The following is a 19,609-nucleotide window of genomic DNA, read 5'->3' as shown; positions in this document are numbered from 1 at the left end:
CTACCTGCTGGACCACAGGTAACACAACTCATTATCTTCCTTGCCATCAGCAAGGGTTTATTGGGAGGGTTTGTTATCCATGTGTTAGGTAACAAACTCCCCTCAAAACTCCTAGGCTAACATTTTTCCACCTGCTTCACCAAGAGAGCTGCTGCTAGGCTGCCGTACGTTCTCTTCTCTCCAAAATGCTTCAGATTTCCATTCAAACAAGGAAAAAAAATCTTCTTATGGTGCTGTGATAACACAATGGAGACCACAGACAGAAATTAAAAGCAAAATGGAATTTTAACTGACAGAGCAACAACCAACCACCTTAATAGTGATGGAGAATGGAGAACTAAGTATCTCCAGGCCAGTCCCTGAGGGATACCCTGGGACCAGAGTGAGCTAAAGGCTATGTGCCATCAGGGAGCCAGAACTGCAATTCCCACACTTCCACTTTTCTGTGTTTCCAGGCTGCAGGGGATTTGGTCAAGCAACAGTTTCCCAAGAGGAACATGCCCCAAACAAACCTGCTGTGTCACCTCCTGTTTGACTTTCTGCAGGAAAGTGCAGGTGGTTTCAGGACAATCCAAAAGTAGCCCTGTATGTTAGTACAGGTTTTTCCTACCTGAAAAGTCCTGAAAGGTGTATATGTGATCAGCATCTGGGAAAATAAACACAGCACCACACACCACACCTTCTCAAAAGGATGCTGTCAAAATACTTAGTAATACATTTATTTTGTTAAAATAAACTATGTACAATAGACGATATTAATGTGCATTACAATATACAGTAATTACATGTTTAAAAGAGGATAAACAAAAGAGTACAGAATTATGTGCTGTAAATAGGAAACTAATACTGTTTACATGATTTTTAAACTATGCAGAACAAAATCGCTGGAAAACCGAATTTCCTTGGTTTGAAATTGTATTGCTTTGACGTGAATTCTGAAGATTTGGTTAATCTTTAAAAAGAAGACATATCACTCAAAAGTCAGACATAATGTTTTAGTGCTCATCCTTTGGTTTCACCAGCCCCAGATTCCAGCAGTATTGCACACAGCAACTTTTAAGAGAGAAAAATTCAGTTGCTCACATCAAGTAAATGACTCCTTTTCTCAGCTGGCTGAGATCTGACTGATGATGCATTAGGTCCTGATCTGTGCTGAGGTCATTACATCTGATTCACAAACTCAATTATAATAACTCGTTGCACTGTTACTTTTAAGCATTGCTTAGCGAACACTTTTGAGTATTGCTATAAAGTAAACACAAAAAGGAGGCAAAGAAATTTCCTTGTCTTTGTGTTCTCAGGGGAGCAGAGAATCTCTGTGCAGTGAAATGCCTGTATTTGACAAGTGCATCAACATCATAACAGGTTAAACTGGATTCAGTTATCATCGCACTGCCTCTCCCTGCTCCTCTCTGCAGCCTTCCTTGAAGTCCTCCCAGTTCCAAGGTGCTGCTGAGCTCCAGGTATCCTGGTGTGACTCCACAGAGGCACATCTGAGCCCTTTCACCAGGCTCAATCCATAATTTTTGGGGAAGCATGGACAACATGCTATGCCTTGCTCTGTAGCATTTCCCACCTGGCAACCCGTGCTCACCACCTTAGGTCACTTCTGCTCATGAGTGAAGAAGACTTTGCCAGTGTCTTTCCCCTCTCACATAACTTTGTGTTATTGCTTATTAATGAATTAATATTTGCAAGTCTGGGGAGAGTTTGGGCTCATTTACTCCATACTGACAAGGCAGTTCAGTGCCTGCCAGGTCTGTAATGCAGTTAAATAGAGGAGCTGCCTATTTTTGGGGCGAAGTATAGGGAGAGATGATGTGACAGTCATACTACGGGTATGTCTTACACCCAAAGTTCTTTGACAGGCATGAGACCAAATTTTCTATATGTTACCAATACAAATAGCTGTTGTGTTGGAAGATCTGGAAACTGTAGACTGGTGACAACTGTTTACTCTGAGTTCATTAACCTCTGACCAAAGTCAAAATTCACCAGAGTTGATATCAGCGAGAGCTCAAACTGATCTTTGGCAAAATCAAATTGAATCTGGCATCCTGAATGGAATAAGATGAAATTAAGTTACAGCAAGGAGTGCAGTATCAAACTCAGCAAGGAAATCCATTTATCTTGAATATTACACTGTTAATGTAACTATTTTCATCTTCAGCCTAGTAGTGGTAGGAACACAGAGTTTCAAATCCAGCCTCCAAAGATCAGATCAGCAAAGTCTCCAGATGCCCCATCTCCTTTCAGGAGTCCACAAACAGCAGCCAAAAGGTATAAAAGATTCTTGGACCTGGCTCAGTGTGTCCATGTGCTCAAAGCTTGGTCAGCCAAAATAAAAGGTTAGAAAAAGAGGCAATATAAAGACTCTCAAACGTTTTCCACATTAGCCATGTGTGGACCCCATTGAAATTTTCCATTGCTTTCATAAGAATTGAAATGAAGCCAAAATACGGCATCTTTGAAAATCCCACCCTAACATTATAGTTAGAGGCAGCCAAACCCTGCATTATGTTCTGCACAATCTGGAAGGGGGTGGGGATCAGGCTCAAAGTTTTTTTTTGTTACAATATTTTCAAAGTTAGAGATTTTTAACTATTGACAGGAATTCACATGGTTTTTGCTTCTTGCTCTGTGATATATGGGTTTGTGAGATCATTTTCTTTCTACAATGAGCATCTGATTATTTTTGCTGTTCTGGTGGGGTTCCTGGAACTGCCCAGGAAAAATACATTCATGGTCCCATGTTTCTGCAAGCTTTAACTGAAACAAAGAAAAGAGAATTGGAAATTTTGTTTTCATTCTAGTTATGGGCATCCCCTTAACACCTTAAAATAAAATTCAAGTTTTAGGATCAAACTGACTAATTGTGACTCTGGTCCCTGATTTTGCAGCTCTCCCCCAAAGCAGAAGTGTAAGTGTGATTCTTTTGCATTCGTGACTTCTAATTGGTGATTTTGTCCCAACTTTTTGATGCAAAAATACTCCTGTTCCTGTTTTGTTTTGATAGGTGAAGACAGCTGAGATCACAAGCCACTACCGAAAGCAGTGGGAGGCTTTTTCCTGCCTTCAGATGGTCTTTATTCATGAAGAGGAAAATAAACATTTATAGTGGAAATTTGTCTTCATTTTTTACATAGAGCTCAAATGTGTCTAGAAGTTATCTGACGTAGGTCTCTCCATGCTCACCTCCTGTCACAGCAGATGCTCCTCCAGTCCTATAGAGTTGTGAATCAAGAAAATGTTCTGTTATTTCCAGATTTGCTTTTTTTATGTGGGATAAAACACATTACAAATTCTCCTCAGGGGAAAGGAAAATACATGGAGAAAGGCATGTGCAGCCAGATTCCTGCATTCTACCTGTTTGTTGAACAAATGGTCCCAGGGCCAACATGAACATATGTTGATTGCTTTCCTGGAGAAGACAAATGTGCTTTTAAACAATCCTGGCTTGAGACAGAGTGATCCCACTGCAAACTATTTTTAATCCAGAGGAAGTTCCAGTATGGTGAATCAAGAGGTATTTGCTGTGCCACTTGGAGAAAAAAGGTACAGAAAAAGTCATGGGCTGTAAGCAAGATATAAAAGCAGATGGGCATCTTAAATATCTGAATTAAAGGGAGAAATAGACTGCCTAGGGAAGTAGTGGAGTAGCCATTCCCGAAGGCATTCAAAAGACATATAGATGTGGCACTTAGGGACGTGGCTTAGTGCTGGGCTTGGCAGTGCTGGATTGATGGCTGGACTTGATGGTCTTAGAGGTCTTTTCCAACCAAAATTATTCTGTGATTTTTGTGAGGACAGGGCAGCTTGCACAGTGAAAATGCACCTGCTGGACAGATACCATTGGTGTGACCGACCACCGTGTCACTGCTGTATGTGAGGCTGGGTGCAACAGAGGTGTATATGAGGGGAGGCAGCGACAGAAATTGCTTGCAAGGACTTCTGCAACGTTCTTCAAGCTCCTGTAAAGGGTTCTCAGTTTGGATCTCTGGAGTCTTGGGACAGTATCTTGGATGGGATCTCAACAGTTTGCCCGTCGATAGGAAGTGAAGCCCCATGCATCCTTGTCACTGCATCCAGACAGTCACCTGTAGAGAAATGTTTGTTCCCTGTTGTTCTCTGTTTGCTACAGTGGTTTTCCCACCCTTGGTGGGGCTTTCAGCCTCTTGATGAGAGTTGCAATGCAGTGACTATTTCTGGGGGAGTCCTGCTTGGTTTGTGTGGCAGCATGGTCAAGGCTTTTCTCCTTTCCCAACTAATTTCTTGGTTCTCCTTTCCCAACCCATTTCTTGGTTCTTCTCCACCACACTTCCTTAGAGATGACAGATACCACACAGATCATGGTGCTTAGCATGACAGACCACCAAGTGACTTGTAGAGTGTGCAGGGAATGGAAAACCACGGCTTTATGTGGAACACAGGCCACCAATACTAGAGCAGCTGGAAGAGATTTTGTTGTAGGTTAACTACAGGGCAGGTCACAATGGCCATATTCAGCCTCTCTCCTTTATATGAGCAGTGTCAGTGGGATTGAATGAGAAATGAGGAAGTTGGAAACAGTTGCTTGTGAAGTAAGATTCTCTTCTGCAGGAGGAAGACTGCCAAAATCTGTCTCTTTAATAAAAGTATTTGAAATAATGTTATTTCATGTCAAGATGCAGCAGTATATTTAATTCTGTGTTTACTGTGAACTGAAACAGTGCTTTGAAAGACAAAAAAGGTAAAAAATATCAATGTCAGCTGCTGAAACGATTGTTTTGATTGTCATTCTGGACTTGGAGTGAATTCTGTAGTTTCCACCAGCAAGAAGAATAATTTTATCAGGACCAGTGCGTGTGGATATCGAGGGAAAGGCAATGAGAGGCAAGAGCTTGTAGCTGGTTGTTCTCTCTAAGCCATACATTACTGTAACAGTAGTTATTTATATTAGAGAGAAGGTCTGGGACCATATGGTACATAGGAGAACCAGGGTGAGCTCATCTTTAGAACTGCTCACCACCACCCCTGGATAATGTAAGTACATGGGATGTATATCCTGCTGAACAAACAAGGATGGACCTACGTAGGGTTAGAGCATTGTTTCTGTATTCTCCCCAGGTTCTCTGAGCTCTGGGAGGCACAGGACAAACTGTGCAAGTCTTTGTGGGACCTCCTTCAAGTCATGCTGGAAGTGGTAGGATTGTCCCAGTTCCTCCAGCCTGGTGTTTTTGCAGGGCTCTGGAGGGCAGAGGCATCTGTGGGTTGTTTAATGATGATATATGATATAAGGTTTTGTGTGAGATATCTCTCAAATACATAATACCTCTAATATCTCCTTGCAGGAGTTTGCATGAAAATACTTTAGGAACTCTGTTTGGAACTGGAACTTCAGGTCAAGAACTCCTGGTAGAACATTATGGTTTAAGAAGAGGCTAAAGGAGATGGGTTTTACAGGATCTAGCAGGTTTCCTGTAAGTTGTGAGTGCTTTTGAAATGACAGGAGACTATTAGCAAAGGCAGGTCTGTCAAGAAAGGTTTTGACATCAGCTGCAATAAGAGGATGTTGTCAAATAGGTTCCAGGGATGGTTTATAACCTTTATGACTCTCCTTAACTGTGTTCCTTTGAAGGTGAAATTGGGATCTGATTTCTAGCTCATCTTACAGTGAGAAAACCCATCTGCTTCCACCTGGCAATCCTGTATTGATTTTCTTTCCTTGTTACTAATGGCGCTTGAAAATAACTTCGAGTTTATATCTGTGGCCTTATGCCTGTGCTTGCACTGTGTCTGGTGTTGTGATATTTCTGAAAATAAGCTTTGCTGCCTGTTCACACACCATCTGTTGGCTTTTAGAGAAGGTATTAGGTATGACTTGCCAGAGAGTCAATGAATCTCCTTACATCCTACAATCCCTTTCTAAAGCCTATTGACCTATGGTAGCTCTGCATCCCCAAAATAATAGTGTAACAGGGCAGATCCTTAAGTAAGTGCCACATTCCATGGATAAGTGTGTGTACGTAACCTAAGACAGGAATAATGTTTATGGGACCTGCATTAACCATGGTTATTTTTAAAACACTTATTTTTGTTGGAAGAAAAATTAAAAATAAATGGAGTGCAGAGGCCTTTTCTCAGCGGACTGTGATCACCCTCCCTCCCTTGCAGCTCCCAGAAGTCAAATTTTGGTCAAGATCAGCTTGAAAAACTTGAAATTTTACTGCCTCACAAACTTGATATGCTTCATTTTGTAAGTGCAAATAAACCCCTGGTTAGTCTTAACATTTTTGCATGCATATTAACACTTTTCTATCTACTTTCTCCATGCAGTGATGTGTTCAGGGTGCTGTAGGTTAGCACATTAGGACAGTAGCATTTTAGGTTCTACATCACCATATATTTTGTAGTTAGTTTTGCTCAAATCCCATTTGATTTTTGATTCTATTCCCAATCCTATGCCATCCAATTAGTATTAATAACTATCCCTGGTACTTAGTGGCACACAGAAGTACCCTTTGTTATTTGTGGCTTTCCCTAATGCATGCTGGGATGTTATATTGCACTTTTGCAGTGTGCTCATTATGTTATGATGAGATCAGCTGTCACTCTAGATTTCTATTTCCTCTGCATTTTGTGAAGCTCTAAGAATACCTGGCAGCTCCAACCTGAGTGCTTGCATTGTGCTCCAGCTAAACCAGACTTCACTTACTTCAACCAGACACTTGTACATGGACTCTACAGCAACCTACATGAGCTAAAACAATTTCCCTAATTTATTTCCACTGAAGTAAATGGCAGCACAGTGAAGATATATTTTTTCTCCGAAATGTGTTGAAAGCTTCTTTTTCATTTCAGTGGATTTCTAGTCATGTTGTAAGCCAACAACCATTACCTAAATATTAATTTCTTTAATCCGCTCCTAGTTCTCCTCATACTCTCCTAATATCTCTTTACACGTTACAGTTCAGCTGATTGCCAGTGTCCTGGTGGGGTGAACACTCACTGCTCTGCCTGGGGATGGCAACAAACTCTGTGGCACAGCATAGAGCCCTGCACTGGGCCTTGGAACTGTCCTTCCTCTGAGCTGGGCTTTAGCAGCCAGGCCATCTGAAGTAAATGTTTGGGAACAAACATAAAACCAAACATAAAATATGCGCAAAAAAATGCCAGCAGTGAGGACAACTTTCTTTTGTCTGCCTTTGGTTTAGCACAGCTGTGCTTTCATCCCTGTTTGTGTGCAGTGGGAAAGGGATGGTGAGTGGAAGCCACCAGGTAACAGCAACAAGGCATTTACCTTGAGTCTGATTGCTTTTGTCAGAGAGAACTGCTGATTTATAACTAGAAATGTGTCAGAGCTTGTTTCTGTAGGTGTCCAGGGTAAATTGGGGGTGGAACTAAATGATCTTTAAGGTCACTTCCATTGCAAACTGTTCCATGATTCTACGAAATGGAATTTGTGCCAAAGGAGGAGCTTGGATCCGTAAGCCTCGATGACAGCAGGACTGGGCACTGCATCAGACTTGGCCCCTTCCCTGTGCTGAGGGTGCAGTTCCTGTTGTCCTGCTGAAGTCACTCATTACTCCAAGCAACACCAGCTCAGTAGTTCACCAGCTTTTCTGGTGACATGTGTATACTCAGCTGCTGTGCTTCCAGAGACAAGAGGGCTGGCAGTCTTATGGGATAGGGTGTGTGGGGGCACAGGGCACGTGACCCCAGGCTGGGAGGGTGCACTACTGTTACTTTCTCACTCCAGGCACTTCTGGAAATGCTGGCTACTGCTTTTGCAAGGGGTTACATCAGACGTCTTCAAATCTGTATGTGCTGGTACTGTGGTTTCCTGTTTGGGGAATGAAATCCATAACAAGACAGTCTCATGGCACTGCCCAGGTACCCGAAGGCAGCTGCAAATAACAAGATGCACTTCGAGTTCACCTCTGAGTGCCTGTGTTGCTGTGATGTGCAAAACTACAGGATCTCTGGAGAGGTTTTAGCAAAAAGGCACGCTTTCTCCAGCAGCAAAGGGAGTTCACAGGCATCTTCCCTTCTCTTTTGGGCTGGACTTCCCATCTCCATGCTGCTGGCTGTCATTTGCCACTCATGGGAAAGTTCACTCCTGAGGACTGCAAGCCATGCTGCAAATAAAGCATCACTCTCCTTGAAGATGGAAAAATGGGAAGAAAGAAAGAAGCAATCAAAGGGAGGAGGGAGACTACAATAAGTCAACATTTGCAATCACTTTGATGAGGTTTTTTACAGAAATGCTCCACAAAAAAAGATAATCATAAGGCAACTGGATCACCTTAAAGCCCTTAAAGTCAGTACGACCTTTGGCTTTTTGGTTATTGCTATTTTTGGCTGTTGGGTGAGATGTAGAAATCCAGCTGATCTATAAGGTAAATTCTCAGTTGCCATGGCAATGTGTCTCGTTCATGTTCTCAGCTGGAAGGGAGATTGTTCCACGCTGCTATTCCATGTCTAGGGCAATGTTCTTTGGTGGCAGAATTTCTTTGTTTCAGTTCATTAATGCTACAACTCTGTTCTTCCTTTCCCAGCTTATGGAAACATGGCTCAGCCTGAACGTTCTCCTGTAAAAATACAGTTATTTGCATTTTTTTTTTGTTATAACAACATTCCTTAAGTCTGGAGGTAAATGTTGGTCCATTTTGGTAGCTTGTGTGCAGCAACATCCTGATGCCGTGAAGTTTCACCATTAAGTGAAAATAAACTGAAATCACTCCACCTTTGCTTCCATGTGGTTTGAACAAACTAAAGTATCTCTTGAACTAGCAAGTCTTATAAAAGAAAAGCAATTTTAAAGTACATCCTACCTATGGTGTATATCTTACATATTAGACTTCTACAGATCTCCACGTGCTTTCAGTCAATTTAGATTTAATTACTAAGTACTGCAAATTCCTAATTTTGATCAATTCTTACTTAAGGCCACAAATGGAGTTTCTCCTGTTTCTTTTACAGCCTTTATTCTTTGTTTAGCCACATGCCACCTTCACCTTATTCCTAAGGTGAAGACCCAGGCAGGAGCAGGCATCCTGGTTTCTGTTGGCTCGGTTCAGTCTGTAGTAGTGGGAACAGGCTACGTACAGCTCTGGAGGGTTAGGAAAGCACAGAGACATGAGTTGGCCTAGTGTGATACAGCTTGGAGGTTTCACAGAATGGAGGGCTCCTGTATTTGGGTAAGAAGGACCCTTTTCTGGTCATGTTCCCCATTTCAGTTGCATGTGACCTTCATCGCCTTTCTAACCTGCTTGGTTTCATTGAACTCAGCTCGCTTCTCTTTCCGAGCGACTTCACACGAGGGTGCAGCATCTGTGGCACTTTGCACAGCGCTTCTTCTTCTTCTTGGGGTGGAAAATGGTCATGATTGCCTCGTCAAAGACAGTCTTAAGGCCTTTCTGTGTGAGGGCTGAGCACTCCAGATAGCACTGTGCTCCAATCTGAAAGAGAAGAGGAAAAAGTGGAGTACCCACTGCTGGGAAAGACAAAGTGACTGTTCCAGTATCTTTCTATGCACACATGTGTCCTGTCTCAGAGAGAAGCCAAGACCTTTAGGAAGGGGGTCAGGTCATTGTCTGTTTTATATCTGGCTGCCTGTGAGATGAAGGGACAAGGCAGGTGGTCATCCTGAGCAAGGGAGCAGGAATAAGCATCAACAAAAGTCTCTCGCCACAGCACGTGATGGGGAGCAGGAATTCCCTGCACAGCTCTCCAGAGGGAGTTGGACCAGGAGCTTGGCCTCCTGCCTGTGCAGCTGGGGAAGGTTTCAAAGAGACGCTTATTTCAAAGAGATGCTGAACCCCTTCATATACTTGGCTCTTCTCCCCTGACTTGTCACTCTTATGTCCTGCCTCCTCCTCCAACGCCAGGGAGCTGTTACCTGGTGAGGACTTCCAGCTGGTTTCTGGGAACAGGGAAGCATCATTTTAAGATGGGATTCTCCTGGGGATGCTGGCATGACACAAAAACACACAGTGGCCTGGGAATGCAGCCTCAGCTTATTCAGCAACCTTGTGGCTTACTCATCTTGTTCTGCTGTTGGATGCTCTCGCTGGCCTTTGAGGGCCAGGGCCAACAACAGCAAGGGGACCATATAAGGTGGACAAGGCTGGGGTCCAGAATCCTGCATTCCAGGGCTTGGGGAGGGCTTTTATCCCTCTACGTTCCTGGGGGAAAGGTGCAATATCACAGAAACCTTGGGAATACCTTCTCTGCTGCTTGAGGTGCAAAGGATAAGCGAGAATCAAGTCGCCTGTGCTTTTGCAAGGGATAGGGATGAGGTTGACGTGAGGTGGCTGCAGAGAGGGGTTTGCCATATGCAGCTCCTGGCAGAACCCTGAACAGGAAACACTTGACTTAGGTAAAATAGGCAGTAAAATCTGTTTTGATGCCCATTTGCCACCTGCTGCCCTGTGTACCTTGATGCTTTGCTTTAGAGCTGGGTCACAACACCAAGCCTGACAGAGTTCAAGAAATGTTTGGCCAATTCTCTCAGGCACATGGTGTGATTTTTGGAGTTGTCCTGTGTATGGCCAGGAGTTGGACTCGATGGTCTTTTTGGGTCCCTTCCAGCTTAGGATGTTGTACAATTTTTTGATTCAACTGGGTATGGCAGCAGAAGTGCAGGCTCAGGGGTTGCAATGAGTGCCTGGGTCCAGCCTGCTTGAACAGAGGCTTTAATCTCTGTCTGGGACCACCAACATGCCCTGGAGAAGTTCACCTTGAATGAAACAAACCCAGTGGAAAAGTGTGATCAGTGGATTTCATGGGACCTGAGGAAAAGCTCTTACCTCCTTTGCTAACTTCACCCCGTGCTCGTAGGTGAGTGGTTTCTCCTTCATGTAAAGCAGCCGTGCCAAAGTTTTGGGATCATCCCGGAGATCAATCTAGTAGAAAATACACAAACTCTGTGCTGTAATTCTTAAGGCAGATATTCATAGCTTTACAGACCCAGATAAAGGCATCTGTCCTCTCCCAGTGCATCTTGGAAAGTGCTCAGGGAGAAGCCTGAGCCCTACTGGCAGAGGAGGCTGCTGCGACCCTGCACTGCATCACCAAAAACCACCCTGACAGGCCAGACAGACACAGCTCAGTCTGACTGACTTGAAACAAAATCCTTTTTTTCCATGGAAAACATCAAAGTGAAGTATTCTGGCATTTCAAACCCATCCATTTTCAGAGTGTGTGATCCAAAGGGTAATACTTTTATTTTTAAATGGGTGTTTCAGATTATTATTCCAGTTTAGAAAACAAAGCCAGTGTTTGAATGAATGACCTTTCCTATGGCATGAAGATTTTGGTTTTGACCAGAATTTGATCTGTTTCTCTAACTTGGCTTGGGTTACTCTCCAGTGTTCTGACATTTTCCAGAGAGTTGTATCCCTGCTCTCACATTCTCTAGACACTCTGTGTCTTGGAACCAAACCCATATTTAAAGGATTTTTATTTGATTGATAAATTTATAGATTTTAAGACCAAAATAAAGTGGTTTGATCATTCAGTCTAACAATCACTATAACACAAGCAGGATGGTGACTCACTAGTTGCAATGTTGATGTAAAAGCACGAAGGGAGGCTACTTCCTTCTCATGTCTCTAAGTCATTTGGTTAATTATTCCCATTCTTAAAATTTAGTTTGAAGTTTAGCTTCTGCTTTTAAACACAGACTTTGATGGTTTTCCCCCCTCACTGAAGGCCTGTATGGAATCTTTTCTCCCTATAGGTATTTATGCCTTGTTGCCACATTAATATACATTTGAATAAAAAGATGAAATGAATTCTACCCATCCAGACATCTACATGTTGGTTTCCATTCCCAGTCCCTGAGTTTCTCTCCAATGGGAAAATCTGGCTGCATTTCACATAAGACATTCACAATAGGAGACCTTTTCACAGAGCTCAGCCTCCTGCCACCTCTGGGTGGAGTAGGACCACCCTCTCTCTGAAGCCCCCCCCCAGTGCTCAGGAGAAGAATTACCTGTGTTCCTATGAGGACATAAGGCACGTTGGGCATGCAGACTTTCAGCTCAGGCACCCACTCCTCCTGGACATTGTGGTAGGAGGCAGGATTCACCACTGAGAAGCAGATCAAGAACACGTCTGTGTTGGGGTAGGACAGGGGCCTCAGCTGGTTGTAGTCCTCCTGCCAGGGGAGAACAGCAAGAGTGTTATGAGGTGGGGATGACAGCAGATGGGGGCATTGTGTTGGCTCCACGTTGGCTCTTGATGAGGTGTTCAACAGTTCTAACCTTCAGGGAGCTGCTGGAGGGGGGGAACCACCCTTTGTGGGACAGGGGGGCTGATCTGTCAACATCTTTATCCAAAAGAGCTGAAAGTTGCCCCCTTCCTGGAAGTGTTCAAGGCCAGGTTGGACTGGGCTGTGATAACCTTGTCTAGGGAAAGGTGTCCACCTCCACGGCAGGGAGGTTGGATTTAGATAATCCTGAAGGTCTCTTCCAACTAAATCATTCTATGATTCTGTGAACACGTTCTGTTTGGGTGTGTATTATCCATGGAGATGTTGGTGCAGAGGCTGAATGTTAAATGCTAGTGCATTTGGTACCATCACAGCCTGCTGCACCAATGTGTCAGTCAGCAGAAGACACTCATATTGAAAGCAGATCAAATCCAGCCTGCAGTGCCTGGGTACATCACTGTGGGAGATTTAGTGTTTCCACGGGCCCTGGACAGGAGAAGGAGAGATGTTTTCTCTATGGGCTAGTAGCAGAGAGGGTAAATTTTCAAACAGCTCAAAGCACAGCTGTGTTGTGTCATGAGCTGGCTTTGATAGCTGAGTTTCAAGGAGGAATTTAAGTCTGTTTTCAGGCTTGAGAAGTTGAGAGCAAGCATGTGAAAGGGGTAGTCTGACAGTGAGAGCATATGTAGCTGTGTCTGGTGGGTACTGTTCAATGAAACCTGCTAGAAAGTTTCAGTGCAATGAAACAGATGCTTTTTGAAGGGGATACATCTGTTTTGAAGGCCTTTTTGGGGGGTCCAGGTTCGAGAAAGGGGAAAGGAACACAAAGTTGGAGTGTGGGAAACAATAATACATGCTGCTGTCAAGCCTGACTGAGATCTAGATCTGCAGTTTATAGTTTCTGCATTCTGGGCAAGTCTCAAATCTCTGCAGTCTGGTCGCTTTTGTTTTTAACTGTATGAAAACTCAACTGCTGCAGATTTGTTTTGCAGATACTAAATAGTTAATAAAAGGAAATAAAGCCAATAAAAGGGTGAAAAAAAAGACACCCAGGTGCTGTTGCCTAGAATTGAGAACTTTTATTCTAGGTAGGAAAAAAAACACATTAGGGGCAGGAGCAATTCAAGCTGCTCTCTGTCCTGCAGGAGAAAGTGATGCAGGGCTATATCAGTGTGTGCCCAGATGAGATGGTGTTTTAGTTCAGCCTTAATTCTGCCTTGCTGTGGATGAGTCAACAAATGAGAGGGTTTAATCCTGAGTTGAGACTGGAAAATCTTCTTTCTGAAGTATTTTGTTCACTGACTATACAGTCATAAGTTGACCCATATTAGTTCTGAATGGAAACTAGTTTCCAAAATATACTCATGAATTATGTAAAAAGAGTCTTCTCCAACTGCTTCTAAAAAAACCACCCAAAACCTTATTTTTTTATTCTGAAAGGAAGTATGAGGCCAAATGTAGCTCTGTCTCATTAAAAAGTTTAAAGAAGCATCCTAAAACACAAACGAAATGTTTTGTTTTGTTAAACTGAATCTTCATTGTCCCGAGCCCACTTTGACAGGAAGAGTAAATTCCCAGTTACTACCTCCAGCCCTCACGGACACAGTATTTGGGGTAAAGCCAGAGTATTTTTCAGCTGACCTATGTCTGTCTTTCCAGTGGCATAGAAAGTGTTGATCTGAAGATGGATTTACAAGAAAAGAGGAGGTGTTTCTGGATATATCACCTCCAAAGAAAGTGGATTCTCCATGTTCAGAGTATAGTAAGAAAAAACCCTCAGACATGTTTGTGGGAATATCAGTGATGCAGATCATGAAGAAGTAAGGTTGGTGAAAGAAGATGTATACGAGGCTCTGGAGATGTCACGCAGCTTCCAGCAGAGGAGTTAATAGAGACAAAGTGATGGGATGGGATCAACAGAGCAATTGCATCACAGAGATGAACAGGTTTTATGTAAATATTGTGTGTTAGGAAGGCCTGGCCTGATTAGGGAAAGTCATTTTAATCCAGAAGATCCAACCTGAGATTAAGTATGTTTGTGGCTCAGCCAACACAGACTGATACCGGCAAAAGCCTTTTCTGTATTTTCTGTTTAATTGATGCAAATCAGGCTCCTGAACCAGCCACACGATGGCAGCAAGCCCTCAAGGAATCCTCATTTAGGATTTTTTGGAAAGAAATTGGCTAAATATAGACAGTTCCAATATTCCAGACGTGCATATTTAGATGGGATGGAACTTACTGTACCATTAAAATTACAGATTAAAGCCATGAGTGCTTTGCCTGGCTGTGACAGCTACAGGAGCACACATTTAATTTTATTTTCCTTGTTCCTTTGGAGTCCCTAGAAAATCCTTTTTTAGGGAGGAGCATTCTTGATTTGAGCTATCAACACGGAACACTATATAAACTGTAAGGAGGGACAGCCACAAGTCACGTAACAGAAGTCTTGTCTCCCACCGGGGCACATGGAAACACAGACACATTAAAACACAAAGGCCGTGAATAAGAGTTGATCTGGGCTCCTGTGTCTGTGGGCTGACATGAGCTTCAAAACAACATCAGACAAGGACGTTGTCTGTCTCTGTACGTACCTGCTCTCCAGGAGAAGGCTATAACATCTTGGACTGTGGCACTACAGTGTCATTTCTCAGTCAGAGATGGTCGAAGTCAAGCAAACAAATAGCATAAAAAAGGGACTGGACATTTGTATGGGTAAGGGGCGTATCCAGAGGTGCTGCAGTGAGTGACAGTGGTGTTTGGGAAGGCACGAGTCCTCACAGACTTGGGCTGTGGCTGATCAATAATTTATTTTCCTCGCTCCTGCTTGCACTGTGCTGCCTGCTCTTCAGGGAGCACAAGGCTTCCCAGTTAACACCGCTGGTTTGGCATGGAAATGTCAGTGCCAGTGCCACACCTGGCCTTGCTGAGTTACTGTCTGTGACTTTCCAGGGCTGAGATACATTGACTAGTGTTGCTCCCTCCCCTCTTTTGCTGCCATCGGCTCAACAATGTTAGGGTCCCCAAAAAAACCCCCAAACTGGCTTTTTTAATGTTGCTGCCAAGTACGTTCCGTTAAAGCACTTTTGCACCTGAGTCCAGCCTGGGGCAAAAAGACCAGTTTTTTTCCTCCTAGGACTGTTTGTGCCAGGGATATAGAAAACCAGATACCCCAAATCTGGGGTCTCTGCCAGCTCTCCCTTCAGGCTGACAGAGGGTCCTGCTGCAGGAGTACATTTTCCAATTGTTATTTCATTAGCATATGTTTTATAGCATCGTAATGTCAGGGGCTATTTCTGGCTATGACTTCACACTGATGCCTTTGGAAAGCCACACAACACAAGGAGAAGGAGGGAGGAAACAACCCAGATGATCTGTCGTTATAGCTGGAGCATGTGGGAAGCATCATCCTTCCAGCCTCCATGGAGACACAATCTAGTCATCAAGGGGTGATTCATGCTCTGAGTTTGGACTAGATGGCCACGTCCTCCGGACCAAGGTCTGGGAGGGAGATGAGCCTGACGAGTTAGAAATAGGGCTTGGAGGCAGGTGTTGATCTGGCCAGTTTTAAGCAGGAGATGGCAAAATGATGTGGAAGAATAGATGAAGGGGTGAGGTTTGTCAAAGAGACAGATTAATGCTCCTTCTGGCTCAGGAGGACAAATAAGAGGAGGTGTTGCTGAGAAAATTGGTGGCAGGTGGAACTGTCAGCCCTACAGAACAAGTTGAAATATTAAGGCGCTGGGTGAAATCTGACTGAGCAGTGGATATAACTCCAGTCTCACTTGTGAAGTCCTGCAGGTCTGCTGGACTGTGACACGTGCTCCAAGCTCTGCTTTTATGAGCACAGAAGATTGAACAGGCTTTGGACATGGAACAAGGACTTGGGTCATATTTTGGGACTGGATTTTGGATCATCTGTTTGTGCCATGTCAATAGAATGGATGAGTGGACTTTAAGGGCCACCAAGCTAACTATGAAGTGAGTGTTGCTGCCTTCAGGAACATGATAGGAATAAAATTAAAGGAAGTGAAACCCAGAGCATCAAAACCTCAGTCCTGCTGAGTGCAGGCTTTCTGGAAGTGACAGTCTGTTCTGGTGTGGGTTTTTTGATCTCTGTGCATACTGCTGCAAAGTATATTCTGGAAGAAGTGGCCTTTTGCAGACAGGAGAGTCTCGTTCTGTATTGTCTGTGCATTTCATAGCAGTCAGTCATGGCCAAAACCAGTACAGCCAAGAAGTGCTCCTGATGAAAGCAAAGCCCTGCATCCAGGGTTAGTGGAACCAAGAGAGAGTAAAGTTCCCAAATCTGCTCTCTCTCCTGCTGGCTCCAGTGCCAGTTCTGACTGGAGGAGCTGGTGGATGCAGGTTATAACCTCCCCAGGGTGTGAAGGATCCGGAACCTGCTCCCTCCCCTCTCAGCAGGTGATTTTCTGCAAGGTTTCTGTGCAGATTGTGGCTCTTTCTTTATTTTGCCTGTCACTGGCACTTGGAGGTAGGAGAAGGAAATATCACCACAAAAATCTGTTGCTCCCTGTACCTTCTTCTGCCCTTCTACTGGCAGAGCAAAGCATGAGAATTACTTTTTCTTCCTCTCCAGGGGGTGGAATTATTCTGCAAACTTTGGATGCAATCACACCATATCAGACCGTGGACAGTAAAAGCATTCTATATGTAAGCAAACATGGGATACAGACTCCCCTGTAATGGACATCCTTGACCTCGGAGAAGGATAGTGGGATGGATGCCAATCTGGCTGGGTTACCACTTAAAAAGTCAATAGCTGGTGACTGATAGACTGGTGCTGTATTATATTAGTTTTCTGATCTTGGAACTGGGCCTTCTCTGTGTCTTCAATGCCACCATGTGGTAAAGGTAAGAAAACACTGAGTATATGAAACATCATGTTTGTAGAAGAAGGTGGATATATGGGAAGCTGAACGGCCTCATCAAAATACCTTTGGTATTTTGATTAGAGGAAATACAGTCTCAGGGATGAATGTATTTGTGTGTGTTTTATAGGTGAGCCAGAATGAAATGTAGAAAATGAGAAATGTAGAAAGGAATGTAGAAAATGAGAAGGTCAGCAGTTCAACCATTGCAGCTCACAAGTGGTTGTTAATATTTGTTAAAAAAAACCCCAAACCCACAAATATCATGCACAACAAATCCCAGTATATGGTAGTAACAAAAAAATAAATCAAAAGAAGAAGAAGGTGAAGAAAAAAACCCCACAAAACAAGAGCACATGAGAAAGGAAAATGATAAATATTTTGCAGTAATTTACCTGCCCTGCAGTGTCATAGAGTCCCAGCAAGTGTTGTTGTCCTCCCACAGTCACTGTTACTGGAAGAAAGAAACAAGAGTTGTTGTTTATGCACAAGTCAGTGGCTTTAATCCTAAAATGCCAATACACCCTTGTACTAGACATAGTAGCATGTGTCTTACAATGGGCATCCTAAACCAAGCACATCTATTCAACCCAAATTGAAGGCAACCTAAAGTCACAACAAAAGCAAATTCTTTATGCCAAGCTCTTATATCTGTGAAGGCAAGCTAGGGTGACGAGCTGCACACACGGCTGCCATCAGGGACAGGAAACATTTGTTTCTCTCTCTTCAGCCACCAGCTGACCACCACGGATTGAAAGCACAGAATTCCCGTCTCCCCACCACAGGCATTGGGGTAGGTTTGTCATGGATCACTGAGAGGGTTTTTTTATTACTTTATTTCTTCCAGGCTGTGAAATGATGGAGCATTCAGCAGTGGCTGATGTTTGGTGGGTCTCAGTGGAGGTGAAGCCTGTCCTGCCCTTCTTCAAGCAATCGCAGGAAAAATGGCAGTGCTAAGTACTTGGGGCTGTGGTGGATGTGTTGAAGGACAAGAAGGAAGAGAAGCATTAATATGTGCAGGGAAGTTGACCAGATTCTGTTACAAATGATGGAAAGCATGGCTTATTTTCTTGATCACATTTGGTACATTTACTCCTTTTGCAGAATTCACTTTGAACTTCATTTTGAGCCCACTGACACATTTTGAGCCAATTGACACATTTTGAGCCCATTGACATTGACAAAAATGTTTTCTCATTATCTTTGGATGAACCCCATTATTAGCAGATCTCTTAACAAGTGTTATTTTGTATAAAGGACATGATTTGGGTTAAGGACATGATTTGGGTTAACGACATTTAGTTAACCAGTTAATCTGTTTAAATCTTGCCTCTCAACTGGAAAGAAAGAAGGACAATCCAGTTCCATCCATTAGTCAACAGGAACTTTTAACATTCATCAGGAAGGTTGCTTAAAATAATGGTATTTTTGCAGCATATGGACTATTACATTTTATTTAAACCTGAGGGAAAAATGCTGGAATGAACACAGAGCTATGGCTGGGGTAGGGGGGCTGGGACTGATGCCCATCATCTGATCACAACTTGCAATTAATGAGGTCTGGGAATGAGTAATGGTTACTTTGGGCAAAGAGGAGGCTTGAAAACATCACACAGGCTCTGGCTGATTTTTTTTAGCAATAAAATTTTGCAGGAGAAAAGCACCTACCAATTTATGGAATTTAATAGCTCCTGCACTGGGGAACAATGTCCTGCTTGAAATCTCTTAGCCTCGAAGCCTCTGTCAGTGTGACTGGACAGGCTGATTATTCAGCAGCTTTACTTGCTTGCAAAGCGACACAGTGATTTTGCCAGCACATAAACAGAGCAAACCTGACATCCTGGAAGCACCAAAGGCTCAGTGAAGGCCAGACTTGCTGATGAGAGCAGGATGGGCTGCACTCACCCGCTGCTGGGGTTGCCTTGTGATTGTGCACTGAGAGACGAGATGGGAAAGGGGCCGAGACCCCTCCTCCCTCTCCCCAGCTCAGGAGGCAGCATGTGCAGCTCCCAGGGGAACTCAGAATGGGGCTGGCTGTGAATCACGGATGCCTAAGGGTGGAAGAGCCCAGGGAAGAGGTACCAGGGTGGGGAGATGGGTTGCAATGCAGACAGGAGATAATCCACATGCCCCATCCCCTTTCTTCAACCTGACTTGAATAAAGTAATTTGCACTAATCCTCCCTGCAGCCCTGGTTTTCAACTTCTTGTGGTGTGGGGAGTCCCAGAATGTCCTAGTAGAGGTATGAACTGTGTAAGTTTACTGACCACACATGCCTGCTTTTCTTAGCTCCCTTCTCAGAAGCAGTGGGGGTTACAGGTGGTCCGGCACAGCTCACCGGAGGCAGTGGGAAATGTGCATTTTTTTCCCAGTTGCAACCTTGGCCGGCCTCCAATCTGCCCCTGTGCCAAGAAATGCAGGAACCAGACCCGTTCTGCTGGTTTTACTCTGCTCAAGGACCAGCTGTGGGAAGATGTAATGTGCCCTTCAGCTGAAGGCAATTTTCCAGCTGCAACGCTCA

The 19,609-nt window shown here is 43.8% G+C and overlaps 1 protein-coding gene across 1 annotated transcript; it reads right to left on the bottom strand.

Annotated features, from left to right (window-relative positions):
* Nucleotides 1–690: 690 nt before the first annotated feature.
* RHOJ (ras homolog family member J) lies at nt 691–17,627 on the bottom strand. Its single transcript, XM_017807416.1, has 4 exons — nt 17,484–17,627; nt 11,978–12,142; nt 10,791–10,886; nt 691–9,440 (listed from the first exon to the last, which is right to left on the bottom strand). The coding sequence occupies exons 1-4, from the start codon at nt 17,625–17,627 to the stop codon at nt 9,294–9,296; spliced, it is 552 nt and encodes a 183-aa protein (XP_017662905.1). The 3' UTR covers nt 691–9,293.
* Nucleotides 17,628–19,609: the final 1,982 nt, after the last annotated feature.

Source organism: Lepidothrix coronata, unplaced genomic scaffold (assembly GCF_001604755.1).
Source record: "Lepidothrix coronata isolate B3197 unplaced genomic scaffold, Lepidothrix_coronata-1.0 Scaffold19, whole genome shotgun sequence".
In the NCBI taxonomy this organism is placed as follows: domain Eukaryota; kingdom Metazoa; phylum Chordata; class Aves; order Passeriformes; family Pipridae; genus Lepidothrix; species Lepidothrix coronata.
The sequence above is the reverse complement of the archived record's forward strand: the minus strand, read 5'-3'. Positions and strand labels throughout refer to the sequence as shown.